Source organism: Rhipicephalus microplus, chromosome X (assembly GCF_043290135.1).
Source record: "Rhipicephalus microplus isolate Deutch F79 chromosome X, USDA_Rmic, whole genome shotgun sequence".
NCBI classification, from domain to species: domain Eukaryota; kingdom Metazoa; phylum Arthropoda; class Arachnida; order Ixodida; family Ixodidae; genus Rhipicephalus; species Rhipicephalus microplus.
In genome coordinates this window covers 150,689,988-150,713,275 of record NC_134710.1, presented here as the reverse complement: position 1 = coordinate 150,713,275, position 23,288 = coordinate 150,689,988, and the positions used below count along the sequence as shown (strand labels likewise).

Sequence of the window (23,288 nt, the reverse complement as noted above, 5' to 3'; positions counted from 1 at the left end):
TAAGAGGGCAGGGAGGTGGAGAATCTGTGCGTTTTGTTTTGACTAAGTTTTCTCTAGGGGAGACAACGTAGTGGGAGGGGGGGGGGGGGGGGGCTTCAGCTTCCCATGCCCTCTGCTGACCTCCCCCCTGCTTAAACTGTAATTTCTTTTTTTAATGCCCACTTGACATTGCCTTCGTTGAGCATTTACAAATAAATTTTGAATTTTCTTTCTTTTTTGGCATTTTGCTACAGTTCAACTAATAGCCAGCGTTTGTGTTTTCCCTATCAGTCCTTTTCTGTTAGCATGTGCGCAAGTCTACATTACAGAAACATAAACCCCTAGCAACTTACTTGGAAGTTACATGTAAATACCACATAAAATTCACATACTTTCGGGAAAGATACTGAACAGGTGCCCCAAAAGTAATATGGAGAATGCGAGCTATGTCCAAACTAAGTGAAACTGCATGCCAGTGCACTCTCTATCAGCAAATGCACAGCAGATAGTGAGAGCGTGTCAGCACATCTGGCTAACCCATTCATATATTTTGATGCACCACAACAGAATAACCTTCCACACGCTGTCATGATGACACCAACGGCGCATGCCCGATACAATCTTCATCACCAGGAATGCAACACTTTCACCTCTGATTAGCAGTGATGGCAGCAGTGCAGCTTCGCTCGAGGCAGCGATAAGGCGATCATTAAGATATAGGGATAGGTCAGCCATAAATGTCACAGAATTCTCGCTATGTACAGCATATCAGCTGATAAAGCATGTTGGCATGTAGTTTTGCCTAGTTAGGCCACAGCTCAGGTGCTCCATTTTAGTAGTGAGGCACCTGTACACTTGGGGGTGCGTGCACCTGTGTGTACACAGATGATAGGTTAATGCTAATAGAAGGCGATGAATGATGCTGTAAATATAGTTTCTTTTAGTTTAGGTCACACTGTCGGAGCAAGGTGTAGGTTTAAATTTGCTCAGAGGTTAGGCAGAGGGCGGAGGTTGAGGAAGCGTCAGGCCAAAGTACTTGTGTACTGAGCATGAGTTTAAAAAAAAATGTCAGTCATTGTTATGACCAAAATATCAAACTTTGTGCAATGTTCATTCCAGAATAACATCGAATTCCTACAACAAATTGCAGCTGCTAATTAGGGCCGCATGGCATGCAGCCTGAGGAGGAGAGGCAGGCCCCTCATAGATGGGGGGGGGGGTAGGGGAGAAGCTGAACTACCACCCCCTAAATGATCGCCTCCGCTGTCTTATCTCAACACTTGAAAATTCATTACTTGGCCCCATAGGAAATTTTAGTTACATACACTGGTAGCTGTAAGTATAGTGCCTTAAGTACTGAACATCTTACCAAAACAATTTTAAATGCAAAACATTTTATTGCGTACTGCAAGCACTTCTAGTGTATCTATCTACGTATCTACCGATCTAGCGGCCTATGTCTGGGTGCTCTTACAATCACCCCCTTAACCTGGGTAAACCGAAATCAGTATGAGAAAGTAAGATGGCTTGATGAATATGACTCCCTGGTCATGAGATCAAAAATATGAAAATCCCGTCACGCACGTCTTCAAACCCTTTATGCCAGACAGGTGTGGCACATACTCATATACCACAGGTATGCAGGTACCGTAATTACTCGAATCTAACGCGCACCTTTTTTCCGGTTAAGCGAGTTCATAAATCGCATGCACGTTAGAATCGAGTACGAACAAAAAAATTACGGCCAATCTATTGCCATCGGCAAATCTAAAATGGCCGCCCCCTACGTGCGTCGGCATGGCGCGTCATTCATTTCTGCCTATGTGTTTCTCATGTGCGGCACTTCGTACGTGTGCTGAGGAGTTCGTCATCTAGTAGTGCATTAGCATCGACGGCGTGGAATGGCCGACTCCAAAAACTCGAGTGCACCACGATGCCGCTTTTAAAAGAAAAGTCATCGCGTGTGCAGAAACGGACGGAAATCGGGCCACATCGCGGTCGTTCGGAGTTCCCGAAACGTGCGTGCAGAGTTCCCGAAACATGCGTGTGGGACCGGCGGAAACAAAAGCAGAAGATTTTCGACAGCAAAGCTTTACGCAAAGACTTCAGTGGACCACAGCAGGGTCGGTTTTCGCAAATTAAAGAGCTGCTCAGCGAGTATGTGCTTTAGCAGCGAGCAGCACAGCGGCCCGTGACGGCAGAACTGCTCCAAGTGCGGGCTATGCAATTAGTCTTAGAAAAATGTCTAATGCGGAGAGCCAGTTTTAAGCGAGCAGGTGCTGGCTAACTAACTTTATGAAGAGGAAAGGCTTTTCCTTCCGAAGGGGAACATGCATATGCGAAAAGTTTTGCGGAGGAGTAGGATGAAAAGCTTCACAGTTTTCAGAGGTTCGTCCTAAACTTGCGGCGCAACAACGACTACCTGCTTGGGCAAATCGGGAATGCCGATCAGACGCCTCTTTACTTCGACATGCCTGGCACCACAACCGTCGAGAAGAAGGGGGCGAAGCAAGTTCGCGTGCTGACATCGGTCCACGGTAAAACTACAGTGACGGCAATGCTCTGTTACACGTCAGATGGGCACAAGCTTCGCCCGTACCTCATATTTAAATGGAAGACGCTCCCGAAAGGAGTCGTTTTTTCGAGTGGTGTGATCGTGCGGGCCAGCGAGAAAAAATGGGTGCGCGTTGCAATCGATGTCTTACGTTTTTTTTTTTTTCGCGGTGGAAATCGGGTGCGCGTTACAATCGAGGGCGCGGTAGAATCGAGTAAATACGGTATGTGCCACAAGTGATTGACAGCTTGCATCTACTCAGCGTTGGCCGGACAAATGCAAAGAATAAATGTCAGGGTTGCAGCAGAAAGCAGAAATCAAGTCCCAGCACTTTGAGTGGCAGCGATGCAGCGAAATATTCTGGCACAGAGCCACGTCAGGTCTCGGAACTGCTTTCCAAATAGACCATAATGTTCGTGAAACGTCAATTGTGGTTGCAGTGCTGGCTATTCAATTTTACAAACATTACTTATTGTCACGCGGTCGTGGTGTTGACAAAGGCAGCAGTCGGCGTGTCTAAGGTGAAACTCTTTATTCGGCTGACGTTGTGGCTGAGAAATGGAATTACAGAATTACAGCAAGCAATGCACGCTGTACACTAATATATACAAGCAGAGCGTCGTGTGGCCATGATTTGAACCACGGCAAGGCTTGTCGGCATTTATACAAGCAGCATCGAACATTCGAGCATAATCACTGCGTGGCCGCACTTATTTGAAAATAAGCTGAGCTGTTCGCGTTTGCATGCTTAAGCCTAACAAATGATGTCAAGATAATCTATAATGCTCCCAGAAATTCTGGTACAATTTGCACAAGGCAGCATCTACACGTACAATAGGCCGGCAACATAAAACACAGAAAGAAAGGAGCATGTGCGGCAATATGTACTCCTATGATACAGCCATCACGTCGGGTTAATGTCAGTTGTAGTTAAGCAGCAACCACTGAAGTTAATTTATGTAGCCGTGCCCCTGTCTACCTCTTCGAAAGTGCAAGCGCAGAGCAGCTAACCACTTCTGGTGTTGCTAATACCCATGTTGCTGTTGGCATCATTACACAACTGTAAGCAACTGGTGATATAAAACATATGCGGCTGTCCAACATATGTTTGTGTGTACAACATTGGTACATATATTTAGTGAAATTTTGTAACATTTCCATAAACAAAAAATATTACAACACAGTCACCTTCCCTCCGCATGCTTCACATAACATCGATTCCCAACGTATGTGGGATCTGCCGAATTTTTCCCAATAGGTTTAGCCGTGAAGCAGACAGAAGAGACAAAGATGACCTGTAGCCACAACACCTGGGGGCAGGCATCACTGTAAACAAAGACTAATAGTTTATTTATCACATACTGCGGACCAAGTATGGTCCATGCAGGAGAGGGCAATACAGTTCAAATTTCTTTTACATACATACACTTCCGCTGCAGTATACATTCACTGCAGAACAAAATACATGTACATTAAAAATTCGTGAAAAACAAGGGAAAAATACAGGCAAAGAAGCAGGCTTAAGCGACAAGAAAAGGGTATAGTTTCATCTCGGCGTGTCGAGCCTAGGGGAATCATGGGGCAGAGCATTCCAATCAGAGACAGTTCTCTGGAAAAATGAATACTTGTAAATGTTAGTGCGTGCAAATCTAGGTGTAATGCTACGACTATGTTTATGACGTGAAGCCCTGGTTGTGTCCTGTGTTATGTAATCTGGTGCATGCAATCCTGATCTGGAAAAGTATAAAAGGCGGAAAAAGTTAAGCCGTGCAGTTTTCCTTCGATCAGCCAAAAGTTGGAGGTTCGCATCCTGCAACAGGGCTGACGGCGAACTAGCATTGCCTCAACTAGCATTTGTGAGTGACGTGCCTTTGTGACTTTATTTCTTACCATAGCTAAGGATGTACATAACATTAATGTGAAGAGTGCTGCTTCAACTTTTTCTCATTCAGTTCATTTTTGCTGAGTGGTGAATTTCCAATAGTGGTTATTGTGTATTGTGCATTCGATGATTAACTGAAGCTACGTGCCATGGTCACTGACATTACAAGTGGTGTGCCTTGGGCGGAGGCATTTGTACAAGCAACCTTCACTCTCAACTCAAGTAAATCTCCTTCAATAGTAAGGATGCAACATTTACTGCTTTAAATTTTGGCTATTTTAAACCACCCAGCTATTTTACACTTCACAGACATGATCACCACCATACAAAACATGCACATTATTGTTTATTTTTAAGGGGGGATCGTGAGAAATGGGATCGTGAGCTTTGGGATCATGAGAAATGGCAAAAAAATTGATTTTTTGAAAATCAATCTTTCAGTTTCTAGAACCCTTTTTCTATCTGATTCCAAAATATCTACACTGAAAATCGCGCAGAAGTTCTTCAAAAAGTTTGTGTCAGTCTCCTAGGCGGTGAAAATTTTTCTAGAAATCCCAAGAAAACAGCGATTTTCAAAAAATTATAACTTCATGATGGCATGGCCGGGAACTGGCTTCTTGATCTCATCTGAAAGAGCATTTTCCCAAGTTCGAATTCTCTGCGTAAGCTGGCTTCTCCATTCAGAAATAAGCATGCAAAAAGCAAATACTTGAGGGTCATTATGAGGCCCTCGATTGGTCGCATCCACCATGTTGCTCCAGCTCGCCTCGCCATTGGCCCCGATCACAGTGTACTAGAAGGGGGCAGTGGCATAAACTAGGCAGCTGCGCCACATCTCGGCTTATTCTCCGAAGGGTGACAGAAGCAGCAGCGCTGCAGTCACTTAGTACAGACGATGTAAAGAGCGTCTGCATTTAGAGCGTGCGCGTCGTAGCCTGCAAAAGCATGTAATCGCTTGTTTTTAGCATGTTTAATGCATTGCTGCGCCTTCATTGGAGTAAAAGCACCTGCTACATACCATGGTGCACGAGTGAATATGTAGGCATGCCAAAATCGCTTCGAGTCACTCCCTGTTTTATGAAACCTGCCGACCCCCCTCCCAACACACACAAAAACACAACGTAAAATCAGAATTGGCACACATCCGCCTAGCTACTCATTCAATATTATGCGGTTTGAAAGCAGCACTTAGAGCTGTGCTACATCATAAGTGGCTCCTGGAGAACTACGAAAAGTAGAGAAGTATCAAAACCGTGATGAAAGCAAACGCTCGATTGGGCAGCACTCTCTACAATATCAAAAGCGCTGATTCTCACATGAGTTTACATGCGCTCGATTGTTTCATGAGAAACCCGAGTACAAGTAACATTGTCACATTTATATCAGTGACCACTCAGTTTTATCGAGCCAGTTTTGCGGAGGATCATAATGCCTTCTGACAGGCTTACCATGTTTTAACCGCGTGCCTTTGCGCTTACTGTGCATCGCTTATGCAAGCTCCGAGTGCTTATAATATCAGGAGGTTGAGCCAGGAAACTAAACCGAACGAACGTGTTTAACTTCGAGGTATAAACTCTAGGCGAAAGGGCCGGGTTATTTAAAGTATATCAAAAAGCGCAGTTATATATATATAGCCCAGCTGTTATGCTGCCTGAATTCACTATAACCAGTTCTCATTTTCAATTGAAAGCTTATATTGTGCTGCTCTCCACATCTTCTATTGGCGAAATATCACTGCAAGCCACGAAATGCTTGTTTACGACATTTTGTACTAAAATGTTTTTTTATCAAGTGTTACAAGTTTAGGACACACATACATGCATGCATGTGTGCATATACATACATACATACATACACACACACACACACGTACATATATACATACATACATACATAGTTGTACGCAGTGCATGTCACGTCCGACTGCGTGAAACTTGAGACATTTTTTAGACCTCACACTGCCGAAAACGTCTAATTTACATTGAGCATTTGTTGAAAGACACGCTATACTCAGCTTCACCCTTCGCCAACGGTAAACGTTCGGTGCAGGGCTACCGAGCAACATTTTTTGGGGGTGGGGGGGTTCGGAACAGCTAACTTTGGCAATTGGTGTTTGCTGTGAATGCGTGTAAATATTTTAGTATCCGCTAAAAATACAAAGCATGAAAAAATTTTGGGGTGGAGGGGGTTCAGAATCTCTCCCTCTCCCCCTCTACTTATGGCCTACTTATTCGGTGTGCTATAGCAGGGTATTTTAACTCCCAATAATTATGATTGTTAAAATCTATGAAGCCAAGTCCTCTTTAATTAAAGTGTTACCAGCTGTCCTGCACCACGCACTTCTGCCGATGTTTACATACAAAAGTACTTTGAAGAACACATAACTTCAGGTAATGAGTGTAATAATGCCAAGACTATAAATCTTCACTGAGCCAATCAGTTCTTTTTTTTTCTCATAGTTTTCATACTTATAGTAACCATATAAACAGTTTAACCTTAAGAAATTAAATAATTTTCAATCTCTCACACGGGCTTTTATGGAGCTGAAGTTCAATTCTTTGGCGTGTCATCCCTCAGGGGTTATGACAGCATGTGCTAGACACGAATGATGTGCAGGCACCAAGAGAACTACACCAAAAAAGCACGCCACGGGTGCCTAAGCGCATAGCAGTTTTTGCGTGCAGCACGCTGGGCTTTCAGTACTAATCGATTGCAGCGCCGTCGCTACGGTCAACGTGGAAGGTATCAGCCGGCGAGGCGCGTTCACACCTCTCAACAGTTCCAATACACTCTAGCTCCATGCTCGCTTTGTGAGATCGTCGTCTGCTGCTTGTGCATCATAAGGACATGGCTGTCGAAAATCGCTACTTCGTGATGTGTTCACGGCTCGACAATCAATTAGGATATAATTATGTTTTAGTTGGGAGCTGTAAGCAGATGTTCGATCAGATAACTATGGTGCGCCGCGTTCGTAACTCATTCTCCGCGCCATCCATAATGTTTCAAAACTCTATGGCACCATCCGAGTCGTGCTTAGGCTTTACTTCGCTGACGGCGAGATGAACCTTCAACTTTGCAGGCAAGAACAACGCGCTACCACACTTGTGTCAACGTGCTTCTTTGCAAGCAAGGAAGCATATCGCTCGCTAGCTCCTCGAAACTGTGGATGGGCATGTTTAATCAAGTCCAGTGCCAGGTCGAACCGAAAAAGAAGCACCTCCTTCCACGAGCAAGTCTGTACTCACGAGCAGTTGCAGTCAGGAATCGGCTAAGACGAATGAAAATAAACAATGTTCATGATGTTTAAGCCTTGATTCTCGCCAATGAATCATATGCCCTTTTAAACCATTGGGTGCCGCAACATTCGTAAATAACTACGAGAGACCACAAAGATTATGGGAGGCTACGAGTGAACTGTCAACCATGGAGAAACTGGAACAGAAGCGAACGTCAAGACGATCTCTCAATACCAGGATTATCAACGTGGCAAGAGCTCTTTTCGGTGATGCTTGTGGGTTTGTTAGCCAATATAGATGAGCTCAATGCCATGTACGGACATTTTAAGGCTATCAACGATGAGCTGAACCAAATCAACAAGAAGTTGATTGATATGTAGGTTTAACGTTCCAAAACCACCATATGATTATGAGAGACGCCGTAGTGGAGGGCTCCGGAAATTTTGACCACCTGGGGTTCTTTAACGTGCACCCAAATCTGAGCACACGGGCCTACAACCTTTCCGCCTCCATTGGAAATGCAGCCGGGATTCGATCCCGCGATCTGCGGGTCAGCAGCCGAGTACCTTAGCCACTAGACCGCCGCGGCGGGGCAAAATCAACAAGAAGTTAAAGAGTCACATACCAGATGAAGAGTTTGAGGAAGAGTACAACACCGTCATTGAATGTGAGGACAACGCTAACAGCATTATGAGTGAGTTTCTTAGCAAGCACGACCGTATTGTTGTGGCCACGGTATCAACACCGGGGCTTCAGACTCCATCAGTAACCAGTACCACTGGAGCCACTGGTGCCAAGCTGCCCAAGCTTACCATTGCCCCATTTGCTGGTGACCTGTGCCGGTGGAATGACTTCTGGGAGAAATTTAACCAGATGATTTGCCGGAACAGAAGCCTCCCGACAATGGACAAGATCAGCTACCTGAGGTTCTTCCTATAGGGCGATGTAGATTTAGCTATTGTGGGCCTGCCAACCACAGAAGCTTGCGACAAGAACGCCATCGACATACTCAAAAAACGCTTCGGTGACAAATGAGACTCAGATAGGAGTACTTCTCCAGGCTTCGTACGATACCCTCAGTTTATTCAAGTGACCCGTCAGGTCTTCGCAAGATGTACAACCAGATCACCATCAACATCAGAGGACTGGAGACCCTCAAGGTGAGCAAGACGTCCTTTTTGGCAATGCTGTGCGACATATTGTAGCAGCTTCACCACACAATCTCATTGTACAGTACCATTGGTCATGTGCCAATCGGGCGACAAGCTACAGCAGTAATGCAGCCTATAGCACGGAGCTAGAACGCCTATTAGGTTTCTTGTCTATCGAAGTGGAGGGCTCAGAAGAAAGTGAGTTCGTTAACCATCGTGGAAAAGACGGTCATAATGAGAATGCCCAGAACAAATCATGCCAGTCTCTTAGCTCGAAACCCATGTCTTCAGTTCTCCATAACAACGCAGTGAAAGTACCCGAGAACTGTGTGTTTTGCAAATCAAGCCAACATTCCACAGAAGAGTGCTCGCTGGATCTCCCACTACCAGAAAAAAAGCGCATTTTACCAGGAGACATGCGGTGCTTTCGATGCATGCCGAAAAGTAACAGGGCATGTGACTGCAGGAGCAAGATTACGTGCTCTACCTGTCAAGGGTGTTATGCAACAAACGTGTGTGATCCGCAGAAATTAAGCCAGGAGACACGAGAAACCGACAGGATAAATAATAGAATACCGGCAAGTAAGCCAAGCACCAACACGACTGTATGTGCATCTCTAGCAAAGAATCGAGATACCCTTGAGAATTTATTGACGAGTGCCCTTCATCAGACGTTTCGGACTTGGGCTGTAACAGATGTTACATGTCGGTAGGCCAGAGGTGTCATAGACGGAGGAAGTCAGCCCACATTTGCCACAGAGAGGCTATCAAAGTAGCTGGAGTTGCCATGTGTGGGATTCACCATCATTGCACTCAACACCTTCGCAAGCAAGTCCAGTCGAGCAGCGCAAAGGCGACGTGTTGTGCAGCTCCATTTGGGGGGTCAGTTTTCAGACACTGAAGTTGCCTTACAAGCCATAGAAATTCTGCACATATGCCAAGATATCGAAGCAAGTACAACAAGTGTTCGTCGCAGAAATACAGAGAGCTGGAAAAGACTTCACTGATCAACTCGGGGAAGAAGGCATAAGTGTTCTCATCGGTTCCGACTAAATGTGGACTGTGATGACGGGAGAGATAACTCGATGTGCAGGCAATGCGAGAATTATTGCTATGAACTTGAAGCTAGGGTTGATGTTTCAAGGCAACACCAGCATGACATCAGATGTTACAGACTCACGGATTATGGTCTGCGTATTGAAAACCAGTGTACAAAAGGGCGACGAATTCCTTCATTCGTTTTGGCAACTCGAGAACGTAGGAACAACAGACGCCGTCAACAGTGAGAGCAAGCTCAGTCCAGTGCTCAAGCAATTTGAAGAGACCTTCTGCCTTAGGGGCGAAAGACACGAGGTTACTCTGTCCCGGAAGGAAGACATGGAGCTCTCGGACCACAAGCAAGTGGCCATGACAAGACTTTGAAAACTTCTCTCTCGGCTGTCGAATAAGCAAGTACTCTTAGAGACGTATGACACCACCATATGGGAGTACCTACGAGCGAGACATGCAGGAGTTGTCGAGGAGCCACCCCTCAATTCGTCAAAAGTGAGTGCCGCATAGAGAAGTGATCCCAGAACACGCACTCACCACGAAGGTCCGAATCATTTTTGACACTTCCTATCACGCAAAAGAGCGCTTTTCATTAAATGAATGCCTACAAACAGATTTCGTGAACATATTATTATGCTTCAGAACACACCGTATAGCTCTGCTTGTCGACATTAATTCAAATTTCAATCACAGAAAAAGACAGAGATGCCTTTAGGTTCCTCTGGTTTCGAGAAAAAGAAGCACTGCATTTCTTGGAGGAGGATATTCAGGAGTGGAGAATGACGTGAGTGCCATTCAGAGTGACGTGTAGTCCCTACCTACTGATGCCAACTATACTCCACCATATGAAGAGCGTGCATCCAAGCAAAGTCAGAACCTCAAGACTTCTCAGTGAATCATTCTAGTATGTGGACGATCTAGTGGCTGGAGCAGTCAGATGAAGAAGCACTTCAAGTCTGCAGAGAAGACAAGGAGATCATGCAGCAAGCAGGAATGACACTGAGGAAATGGACGACCAACTTGGATGATTGATTATAACATTGGAGCACCAAGAACACTTTGCCGGCAAGGAACTGGTTATCCTCCACGAGACAAATGTGAAAGTACTTAGAATTACATGGAATCCACACACAGATAATTCACATCTTCTTTGACGGGCTTCCTCAAATTTATGAAAGCAAAATGTGATACCAAGCGGTTCGTTCAAGCTGCTTGAAGAATATTCGACCCAATGGGATCGGTTGCGCCATTCACCATTGCTATAAGATCATTCTTATAGAAGTTATGGACACGTGAAATAACATGGAATCAGCAGCTACATCAGGATCTTCAGGATGAGTGGCGTGAATCAGTGCGTCAACTACTACTTTTGCAGAATGTCTCCGTGCCCCATTATCTTGGCAGCGGATCCAAATCACCCTCATCAGCCCAAGAGCTTCAGGTGCATGTCTTTTGCGCCACGAGCCCTTTAGCATAGGGTGCAGTGCTTTACGTCGTACCGAGCTGTTCAGCAAAGCTCGAGTTGTTGATCGCAAAAGCCCATGTGGCACCTACCAAGACAATGACACTACCACGGCTAGACCTTCTAGGAGCCTTGAATGGAGCAAGACTACTTCACTATGCATCAAGCGCACTCACAGGCCTCGAGATACCCTGTACAATGTGGTTGCATTTCACAATCACACTTTCGAGATAAAAAGGTGACATGACGAAGTGGAAGCAATTTGTGTCAAACAGAGTCAACAAAATCAGGGAAAAACGAGTCCTTTAATGTAGAGGCATTGTCCTGGTCATGTGAATTCGGCCAACCTACTCAGAGGTAGAGTTTCGATGAAGAAATTATTGTCCAGTAGCACGTGGCAACATAGACCAGAACGGCTATGCGAATTAAAAGAACGATGGCCTTTACAATTGTCAGAACCTACCTGCACTGATGACAGGATTTTCTCTGAAATGATTCCCGCTGACGTGATATTAGTGGGACAGCGTCCACACCAGTCCTGGACATTAGCAGTTATAGCAAAATTTAAAGGCTACCCAGGGTCACCGCCTGGGTATTCAGATTCATTGAATGCAGTCACCTCAAAACCGCAGCACACACCGGATTTCTAGTAGCCGAAGAGATTGCTGAAGCTGAAAATTATTGGATCAGGCATGTACAGCAACAAGCGTTCACAGAAAAAATAATCTTGATTCGGAAAGGCACAAGTGCAAAGGAGGACTCTCATATCTAAGACCTCAATCCGTTCTTGAACGACAACAGTATCCTTCGCGTCAGTGATTACACCTTGAAGCATGTGAAGAGGTAAAACACCCAGCCATCCTCTCACATGATCATCGCTTTTCAATGTTAGTGACAGTACGAGCACACTGCGGAACGTTGCGTGGAGGTATAAGAGACACTTTGTCGCAGTTGAGGGAGTAAGTAATATTGGATCTGCCGGGCAAGAACACTGATGAAGAAAGTGATACACGGCTGCTATTCATGCAGACGCTTCAATATTTGGCCAGGCGACACTCCGACTGCTCCGATAGCATGTCATTATTTGACATCGACGAACCAATTCGAAGTAACTGGAGTTGACTTCACAGAACAACTATTTGTTGGAACTACAGCCGGGGCCATGGAGAGGAAATGTTACATAGTGCTTTTCATATGTGCTACATCGCCAGCAGTCCATCTGGAATTGGTTTCAAGCCTGACCTCAGAAGCCTTCCTCATGTGTTTGCAATGCTTTGTGTCTACTTCACGCAACTTATTCATATAATGCAACGATGTTTAAGAATACGTCAAGAGACTTGGAGAAGCTCTTCCAGATGCTTTCGCAAGAGAATGTATTGTCACACTTGGGTCAGAAGAAGGTCACCTGGAAGTTTAATCTTCCTAGCGCTCCATGCTGGGACGGATGATGGGAGTGTCTGGTCCGTACTATCAAGCTTCCACTCGGAAAGATCTTCGGCTAAGCTCGACTTTGAGCAGCTGACTACTGTGCTATAGGAAGTGGAGGCGGTTGTGAACTCGAGGCCTCTCACCTACATTGAGTCTGACAGCGGGGAACCTCGTGCATTAACCCCAGCAGACCTCATTATTTGAAAGAGACTTTTGGCGATACCACACGTCAGCAAGGACATGCCCATGGACCTGATGTGCACAAAAGCGATACTATGGCATGCATATAAAAAACAGCTAACTGTAAAATTTTGGAACTGGTAGACAAAACATATCTGCTACAACTTCGATCAGCGCACTTTACACATAATAGACTCATCAACGAAGTTAAGGCAGGTGACGTCGTCATAGTCCGTGCTAAAAAATTACCCCAAAAAATGTGGAAACTTGCAAGTTTTCTGGAAGTCTACGGAGGAGCTGATGACCATGTTCGTTCTTGCAAGATTCAATCACAGCGAGGGATTGTCACCACAAGGCTGATACAAAAACTTTATTCGCTCGAAATGAACAAGTGACTTGGTGGCCGGGAGTGTGTTTAATCAAGCGCAGCGCCTGATCAAACCGAAGAAGTGCCTCCTTCCAGGAGCAAGTCTGTACTCACGAACACTTGCCACCAGGAATCAACCAAGAAGGCTGAAAATAAATTTCGTTCGCCATGTTTAAGCCTCGATTCTCGCCAGTGAACTGTATGTCATTTTACGCATCGGCAGCAGACCCCACAGTCAAGCTCGTCTGACCCACATTTCGCGCATCCTCACCGAACACCACCGTCAAACGCATCACGCGTTGGCTGCACTGTCCCCACAGCCGGCGCACTTCACGGTCATATAGAGTGCTGTCAAAAAGCTCTAGTGATGTAATTTAGTATTGCTTGGAGCCATGCTTGTTATTGCGCTGTGCGTCTATGAATGTTCTGAAACAATGAAAGCCTCGTAGATCAGCGTTTCCGCGACCGGCCGTATGATGATGCATTTAATGGCGAGAGTGACCAAAGAACGTGTATGAAGCAGGGGTACGAAGTTTTATCTGCCCGACTCGCGTCAATAAATAAACTGCTAAAGAATTCCTGGGCCCCCAGTTTCCTGCCCATAACTGTTCGTTATTTGGAAAGTAGGTAGGCCGTCATAGTGTGAGCCACTTCCTGATGCAATTAATCACTCTCTATATAAAAAATGCTCAGTGATTATTTGCAATCAAAGAAACTACTTAATCATGCTAATGACAGCTTGGACATAATAAAGATGTATAATCATTTCCGTATATGGCCTTATTCAATTATAATCTTTTCTATCCTGCCTATCACACCGCTCTATCATAAAGAGAACTCAGTTCAGTTTGAAATCCATACTTGTTCTTCGTAAATCAAGAAAGGAGGTTATGAAAAAAAAAAGGATTCAAAGGTGGACTGGGGAGAGGCCACATGTCGGAGAAGTCAGATATCACAAGTCAAGCCAAAGATCACCATTTCTAGGTGTTTTACAGGCATAAAAAGAAGGTGAAACTTTAAATGCAGTTTTCTTAATAGTGTTTTTTTTTGGCATTATGGTCAGCTCTTGGGGTAGATATCTTGGCAACCACTTCACATATTTTGATTCCGTTTGTTTTGTAATGCTCCTTGAACTGTGCTTCAAGGGGCTACGATTCTATTTTTTCATTTTACTTTTTCAAGAATGTTTCATAGGGCTTCTTGTTTATCGTGCAAGTGTGCTCATTGCAGTGTCCCTGGAAAAAACAAACTACAAGTTTTAGTGTTGCAAAAAAAATTATTTTAGAAACACAGCCCCCTTCAGCATACATTTGGCTATTTGTACAGTAATTACTAACTATTTACATTATTTTATAAATCCCCCAGCCACTCCACGAAGTTCAATAAACAAGTAATTTGCCTGTCATAAAGTTGTTGTGGAAGCACCTTGAAATTTTTGTAGAAGCTCTCTGAGGCTATTACTAGTGTCTGTGCCACTTTTCATCAAGATCTAACCAGAAACAAGAAAGTTAGTCTCCTAAAGTCATCAGATATATATACATTTTTTGCGAGGTCCCAAAGTAAGAACAGTCAGGGGGACTTCCTATTAAAAAGACGGCCAAACCAAGCCAGACTAAACATGTTCGCAATGCCCAAACTTTGTAGGAGATTCTATAGCATCTTATGATGCGCCTGACCTTTTTCTCACTTCTTGATGTGCCTGTCTATTGACACAATGTGACTTCAAGTTACGTGTGCTAGCTGGCACTTATGCCCCCCAAATGGTTTGCAGCGCATGTGCCTGCGGGACCTAGCTGCAAGCGACCCAGGCTGGACACAAAAGAACGAAGAGGAAAAAAAGAAGAATGAGTTCTCGAGACTACTAGGAGATTTCGTTCTAGCTGTTTTTTTTATTCTCGGGCACAAGTTCACCCTCTGTATGTTGGTTTATTAAAAGTGTTCTTTTAACTGTGCGCTACAAATTTGGTGGAAGTGCCGGGTGTGATACCAAGCCCCCTCTCGAGTGATTGAACACAGTCCAGAAGCACAGCGACTTGGATCCAACAAGCTGACCCCTGTTGGTCAGCACTGCAGTTGACGCCTGTGTGATGAGGGTCCTAAATTTTCACTTTTGTCTACTTCCCTTTGAACCTCAACGGTTGTGAACGGATACGCAACCGACATGACAGCTTAGGTCACTCCAGCTAACATTGTGTTGAACCAGCAGATGCTACCAAAGCCTTTCCACGGTGACAGCTATGAGGACGCAGAGGACTGGCTTGGACATTTTGAATGCGTCGCAAAGGCCAATGAATATGGGATAGATCGCAAACTTGGAAGTGTTTACTTCACGCTGCAAGATAGCGCACGAACGGGCAATGAAAACCACTAAGCTGCCTTCCGGTCGTGGGAGGACTTTCAACGGGAGCTGCTCGCTGCTTTCCCAATGCAAACTGCAAAGAGAGAGCCGACGCTGCACTCTAGACAAGAAACCAGCGCAATAACTAAAGTGTGGCCATGTATGTGGAAGACATATCTCGCCTTCTCCGCCGAGCGGATCTAAATATGAGCGAAGACAGGAAGCTGTTTCATGTAATGCAAGGCATGAAGCAAGAACTCTTTGCCAGACTAGTTTGGAGTCCACTGTGCACCATCACCGAGTTTCATTCTGAGGTGACTATGATGGAAAGGATGCTACAACAGCGAGCAAGGATATACAACCGAGATGCGAACATCACTTCCCTGAACTTATTGCCACCAGTATTTGGAAACAGCATGGAAGCACTACACAAGCTAGTACAATCTGTTGTGTGAGAAGAGCTCCAGAAGCAGCCCCTTGACCAGAATGCTCCAATGCTTTTCACCCCTGGTTGACGTGATCATGAAGAGGTTAGGCGGGTAGTACAGGAACTTTCGGGTAACGCACAGCCAGAAGCACCACTACAACAGCAGCCAAGAATGACCTATGCCAATGTGCTACTCCGAGAATCTCCAAATGTGCGGACGTCACAGCCGCTATGCCTATGCAGTACCCGATGCCGCCGAGCACCGCCCAAGAGGAGACTCAGGAAGAGCAATGTCTGGGGCACTACCGACAGGGTACCCCTTTGTTGCCACTTTGGGTAGGCTGGTCATCTCTACCGAACATGCCAGTACCGCAAGGCAGGAGTACGTGGTTTTTTTGTGAATGCACCTCAGTCACGAACGGTGAGCGCCCCTTCGAAATCGGGGAATACCTGTCAAGTCGTCAAAGCTCAAATGGCTTCAACAACACCAACCTCAAGCAACGACCACGAGGAGGTGTAGGTCACCAAACCCCCACTTTTCAGCAAGCTTCCCAAGGTCTCGTTCCCCAAACCCGCGCGGAGAAAGCTAGAGTCAGCGACTTGTGGCGGCAAGGCCGCTGTCGACGCTAATTCAGAAAATCCTCGATCGTTGACTCTGAACGATGACCGACTCAGACACTGGTGCTTTGATAGTGACTTTGATTCCAATTTACGTGTGTTCATTGATGGCTATGAAGTCATCACACTGGTAGATACAGGCACAGATTATTGAGTGATAAGCAGCAGGCTTTCTAAAATACTGAAGAAAGTGCCGACTCCTTGGAGGGGACCACAAGTTCGCACAGCAGGAGGGCACCTCATCGACCCAACCTGGAATATGCCCAGCAAGAATCGTAATACGGGGTTTTCATCAGCCTTCATCAAGTTCATGTAAATGTTTAAGAAAAAAGACCAAACCTTACATTTCTGCATTGATTACTGGAAGCTCAACGCCCTCACCAAACAGGATATTTATTCTCTTCCAAGAATTGATGACACTCTGGATAGGCCGCAAAATGCCAGGTATTTTTCCTCACTGGATCTTGAAAGGACCCTGCAACACTTTTTGAGCATGGTCAGAAAGTGCTGCCGATCGGTAGTACAGGCTCTCGGCAACACGTGAGCCAAATATTATAGCACAGCACGCGGCCTGGATTTCACAATAAATTATCAAAGTCAGCTAAAAATTGCTTTCTCTTCTCTCGACAATCGCGGAATAAGCCCAAAAAACACTCATAGTAAGCCTATCTATCAGCCATTAGCTGATTAGAACATCCCGCGCACAGTCGTTACAGAGATTGCAGCGAGAGGCCGTGACTTGTCGACGCGTGCGCGCACGATCACACTGAAAAAGCCGCGCATTTGGAGAAAAAAAAATGGTAAAAGTGCTCAAGCTCACGAGATGCACGTGACATTTTTCTATGCATCTGCCATCCCTCCCTGCTTAGCTTCTAGCGCTTTCATCGGCACGAGAGAAAAGAGAATGCAACTGCAGCATGCGAGGAATCATTGTAACTCCACTCACACTGGACAAATTCTTTTAATTTTTGTGGCGTTTAATTTGTGAGGCAATAAGCTCTTCCAGAGAGTTCATTCCATGGCTACTTGAAAAAGTGTTTCAGAGCCCCTTTAAAAGTGAATATCGGCAGATAGAAGTTGACAAAAGAGATCGGAAAAAGACAGCATATGCGACACCAGACAGTTTATATGATTTCAAGGTACTTCCCCTTGGCCTTTGTTCAGCACTTGCCACATCATAATAAATGATGGACACAGTGCTTTCCGGTCTGAAATGGCAGTCGTGCGTGGTTTATCTCGACGATGTTGCAGTAATTTCTGCTGCCTTCGAGCAACATTTGGAAAGGCTCCGGGCTGTGCACACTGCTATCAAATCAGTGGACTTGACAACAAAATCGCAGAAATGTCATTTCTGCTTCTGTTAACTAACAACTACAGCCACAGAAAATGAAGTTGCGAAAACTTACATTTTTCATGATGTGAATTATGCTGGTCTTCTACAACCATGGATGCACATGAATAAAGATATTGATATTTGATATGAGGACTCATAATTACCCACCGTCTTCTGATACTTATCTTGCTGCAGCTGCCCAAAATCAAACAGAACTACAGTCCAGCTAAAGCTTAAAGCAGGTGTACTGCAGATAATAATACCTGAACTGAGAACAGTGAAATTCTCAATATTCTTAGGTTCTTCTTAGGTTCCAGATAAATTTTTGGGTAATAGGTTCTGGCATGTATGTATGAGTAAAGTGAGAAAAAGGAAACCAGAAAGCTATGTTCTAAACATCAAAGTCGTACCCATCTCTGATGCTTGTTGAGCAAGTACTTTGCAGACAAGCGAAGGGTCTGCCACGCCATCACCAGGCACCCACAGCGCGCCCTGCAAGAGACGAGACCTCATGATATCAAGTGATTCACATTTCAACAAACTAATACACATCATACAAGTCATGTGTCTTATCACTTCCATAAAAATTTCTTTCTGTAATCACTGTCAGAGTAATACAGAGCAAGACTGTGTCAACATTGTAAACATTTCCCCATTCTTTTCGAAAGGCAACATCCACACATAAAAACCTTAGTCAATGCTCAAACAAAGGAATATCTCCAAGAAATGAGAGCCACAGAGTCACGAATGTCACATAATCTGGTGTATCATGAATTACAGAGACGTTTTTAGTGAACTTCTTTATCGAACACAGCCTTCATTCTTTCAAAACAATAAGAAAAAACATTGTTTCCACTGAAAATCGAATCTTTTTAATGGGGCAATGGGACAATGCCAAGCCCAGCATTAAAGTATGTAACTTGTTTCTTTCATGGAGTAACTACCATTTACATATAAATTTAAAAATTTTAGAAATTAGAAATGTCATGTGAGGACTCATAGGTCAGCCAAAATTGTAGATGTCACTCAGACTCACTCATAAAATGTATTTTGTGCTTAGAGTATTAAATATTGTTGAATATTTATGCCAAGAAATAGCAGAACAAAGTGTGGGCATGAGAGGAGAGCTAATGTTCAGGTGTGCACCGAATGATAATTTGCCGGACATGGACGCGTTTCTTATCTCTCAGAGTCATTAAAGCCTTTGTTTTGTTCTACTGACGAAGTCACCTTTACTCAACGTTTTATGGTGCCGAAACCCAGAAGAAAGGGCCTTCGGAGGCGAGACAAAGCGGATTTCCCGACATCTATACCGCATCTGCAGCCTGGAGGATTTTGTGAAGCCACCATTATGTGAAGCTTGTGAACGAGGCCTAACCATCGCTGAGACCCAGATCATGAAGAATGACAGGCCAGAACAGACAAACCTTCTCGAGCCAGCTGTCGTTTGACTCCGACTTCACCTCGTGACACGGCCGGCCAGTGATTTCTCCGCTTCCGACATGGAACTGGATCATGGAGGCCCTCTTCGAAAGGTGAAGTCAAGTACGCAAGGTCGTCACGCAGGTCATAGCAGATATTGAACATCTTTCACATGGATCACCCATCAATAAGTGAGTTGAAGAATTTTCAGCGAATTTCAATTGGCCAGTACAATGAGCTCAGAAGAATTGACAAAAAAGTAAAGGACACAGTTTATATCGATCGTTTTGAAGCTGAGATGAAAGAAGCGAATGTTTATGTTCACCAGATTATTCGAGCCAAAGCCACAGCAGGATATAAGATTGCAGATACATTGCATGCATGACCAAATACATGTGCTCAACGAACAACTGGAGGGACTCCTCACCGATAAGTAAACAGCTGAGAAGTGCCTATTGGTCTTGAGTATAAAGACAATGCAGCAGCAACACTGTCTCTTCTCTCGTATCACATTGAGCAACTTAGGCCTGAAACAACGATGGACCGAGCCCTACCAATACCCAGCGATGATGCAACTCCAGGTACAGCTTCAGCAAATCATTCCATCGGTGATGTATCAAGAGTCAAGACTACCGAGGCATGACTTGGTTCACTTTAACGAAGCAGCACTACAGTGGCAGCCGTTCAGGGGCGTATTCAAGCATGATGTCCATACAAACGGCGGCCTGATGAACGTTGAAAGATTTCAGTACCTGAAATCTCTTTTGGTTGGACCAGCGACCAAAGTGATCGAGAGAATTCAGGTGATGGATTCTTCATATACAGATGCCGTCAAAATCCTGACCAACCGCTTCAGAAAAACGAGAATCATCGAGCAGAAGTACTTGGAGAACCTTAGAACACTCAAGCCTGAACAAAGTTCCACTGACGTGACCGCCATGAGGAATCTCCTAGATACGGTGACCATAAACCTGAGAGGTCTCAAGGCAATTAGACGATCAGAGATTGCAGACGCTGGGATGCTTCTCAAGATTCTGACCAAGGTGATCCCCGATGACATCGTGGACGAATACTACAAGCAACAGATCTCACCAGAAAGACCCAACAAGACTCATTCGTCACAGACGGAGCAATATCAGTTCTTGGACCATCTGCAGCTGGAGGAAGAAGCCCGTGAGAAAAGTGGGCAGTACGAGTCCTGTGTTCACGACAAACCTGAAGGAAGGGTGAAAGGAGGCCCAGCGTGATGCCTACCACTTCAGTCTTGCACAGTGACTCCAAGAAGACAGCGAAAAATGCCAATTGATAGATATGTGGGGTTTAACGTCCCAAAACCACTATATGATAATGAGAGACGCCGTAGTGGAGGGCTCCGGAAATTTCGACCACTTGGGGTTCTTTAACGTGCACCCAAATCTGAGCACACGGGCCTACAACATTTCCGCCTCCATCGGAAATGCAGCCGCCGCAGCCGGGATCCGAACCCGAAAAATGCCAAGACAGCATCACAACCACAAATGAGACAGCCCAGACCGTGGTAGAATGAGAATGCTGGTGCTTCTAGGGTGAATGAAGCGAAAACAAGAAAATTGAGAAAACCCTTCAAAAGGGAGCGCAGGAGAACATCGTGGAAGAGTTGGCATAACGGGATGTTTGTGGCAACTAAAACCAATAATGGAAAGCACAAGTTTACCGAAGGCGATGCATTCAGAAACACGAGCGTGGCACAAGCATCAGAAGCACCAATAGAAGAGCAGGCACAGGAGAAAATTCAGATTGTCACAAACTGATTGACCTGTAATTGGTACAAGTACTCGTGAATGACCAACATGTGCTTAAAACATGGGTGCATTAGAGTTCTTCATTGTCAGGCATCACTTTTAAAAATGGCATAGTTTGGTCATGTAAACTAAGAATACCGAACGACTCTCAGCTGTTCAGGCCTGCACAAATCTTTACCCTTTAGAAATCACCACATCAGGCCCGGAATTTGTTAAATATTAGAAGAAAAGAAGGACATAGACATGACCAGTGCATGGAGCGTGTCTGGGACTTGTCATTAAGAACGGCCAAGAATGGATGGGTTGCAACAGTGCTCTGGGCAATAAAGTCTCCCCATTTTCCATCTTACCAACAAGGAGGTGTTCTTTCTTCTACCTAGGGTTCACTCGGACTCAGACTCACCAAAATTTTCCTGAGCTGAACTCACTCGGACTCAAACTCATAAAGATTTTCTTGAATAGGACACACTCGATCTCAACTTCCCTCAAATATTATTCATCCAGGCTTACTCAGACTACAGCTTGCACTGAGTATGAGTGAGTCGACTCATGAGTGAGTTCCCTGACCTCTGCATGAGATAGGAGAAAAAACTTCAATCTTACCACACCCATAAGAAATGTTTTAGAAGCATGCTTTCCACATTTTTAGCCAGTAAATACACAATATTTATTGCAGTACAACTTCAGTACCAAGCAAGCTCATTGATGAGTTCACTCACTTCTAACAACTCGGTTGTGATGTCAGGAGCCTTTGACTGTACCTCTGTTGGAGACAGCAAATGGCACTCAAGGTTTAGTGACCTAAAAGACAGAAAACAACAGCGTACAGAACGGTAGCAAGTTACTGAGTGGTGAACCATGTGTAAAAAAATATGGATGCAAAAAGTGCCTGCAATGCAAAGGACATGCAGCTAACAATGTTTACGAAGTTCTTGACAACTGGTGATAACAGGTAAGAGCAACAACCAACAAAAAAAAATACTTTTGAGGAAAAGTATCTCTTGGTTTATATGAAGCTTTCAGAATGACTTGAAGTAAAAATACATTTGCATTGGAGCACACTGAGCACACATTACTTAAAAATTTGTAGCTGTTGCCGCTAAAAGAAATACACTCTCCAGTAATGTTTCCAGTTTTCTTACGAAGAATGAAATCTTTCTAAAGTGTAATATAGTTCAAATGGCTTTCTGTAATTATTAAGGCATACCAATAACCATATGACAAGTAAAATTTCAGCTCATAAAAAATAACAATTATGAGAGACACCGTAGTGAAAGGCTTCAAAAATTTTGACCATCTGGTCTTCTTTAACACGGACTGACAATGCACAGCACATGGGCTTCAACCATTCCGCCTCCACCGAAATGCAACCTCTGTGGCCGGGATCAAACCTGTGTTTTCAAGTCAGCAGCAGAGCACCGTAGCCACTGATCCACCGCGACGGATCTTATCAAGGATGAGGCGATACACAGATCGTATTGTATTTATTTACATGATTTGGTACAACCATGCAATGTGGTGTCGACAGCCCTTTACACGTGAAAGTAAAAAAATTAAAAAACTATTTCCTCCACTTTTCTACTCCTCAACTTCTGTGCAGGCCTAACTAATTTAGTGGACAAGGGCATGCTCTCTTTTAATTTGGAGTTGTTAATCTGCTTTGTAGATGTCGTGTATAAAAACATATAGAATTTCAGATGCTAAAAATTGTGTAATTTTTTGGACAATTTTCCCAGACCTTTTGGTCTCAAAAAACATTAAATAATGCCCCTACCTCTGCCACACAGGTTCGAATGAGCGCTTTCATAAGTCGATTCGCTTAAGATCATAGCATAGCCCTAAAAATAGCTTTGCTGCAGGACCAGGGTTTAATGTGGTGAAGCATAATAATTGATATGTAGGGTTTAACGTTTTAAAACCAACATATGATTATGAGAGATGCCGTAGTGGAGGGCTCCAGAAATTTTGACCACTTGGGGTTCTTTAACGTGCACCCAAATCTGAGCACACGAGCCTACAGCATTTTCATTGCCATCGAAAATGGTGCCACCGCAGCCGGCCTAGGATCCCGTGACCTGCG

General features: G+C 44.6%; 1 protein-coding gene across 2 annotated transcripts in view; it reads right to left on the bottom strand.

Annotated features, from left to right (window-relative positions):
• LOC119177030 (pyruvate dehydrogenase phosphatase regulatory subunit, mitochondrial) overlaps positions 1–23,288 on the bottom strand; it is a 124,441-nt gene that overhangs the window by 56,294 nt on the left and 44,859 nt on the right. For both annotated transcript variants that reach the window (XM_075878000.1, XM_037428383.2), the window contains 2 exons: positions 21,928–22,009; positions 18,416–18,497 (listed from right to left, as the gene is read on the bottom strand). In XM_075878000.1, the coding sequence (XP_075734115.1) occupies positions 18,416–18,497; positions 21,928–22,009 (164 nt within the window). The remainder of the gene's footprint in view (positions 1–18,415; positions 18,498–21,927; positions 22,010–23,288) is intronic.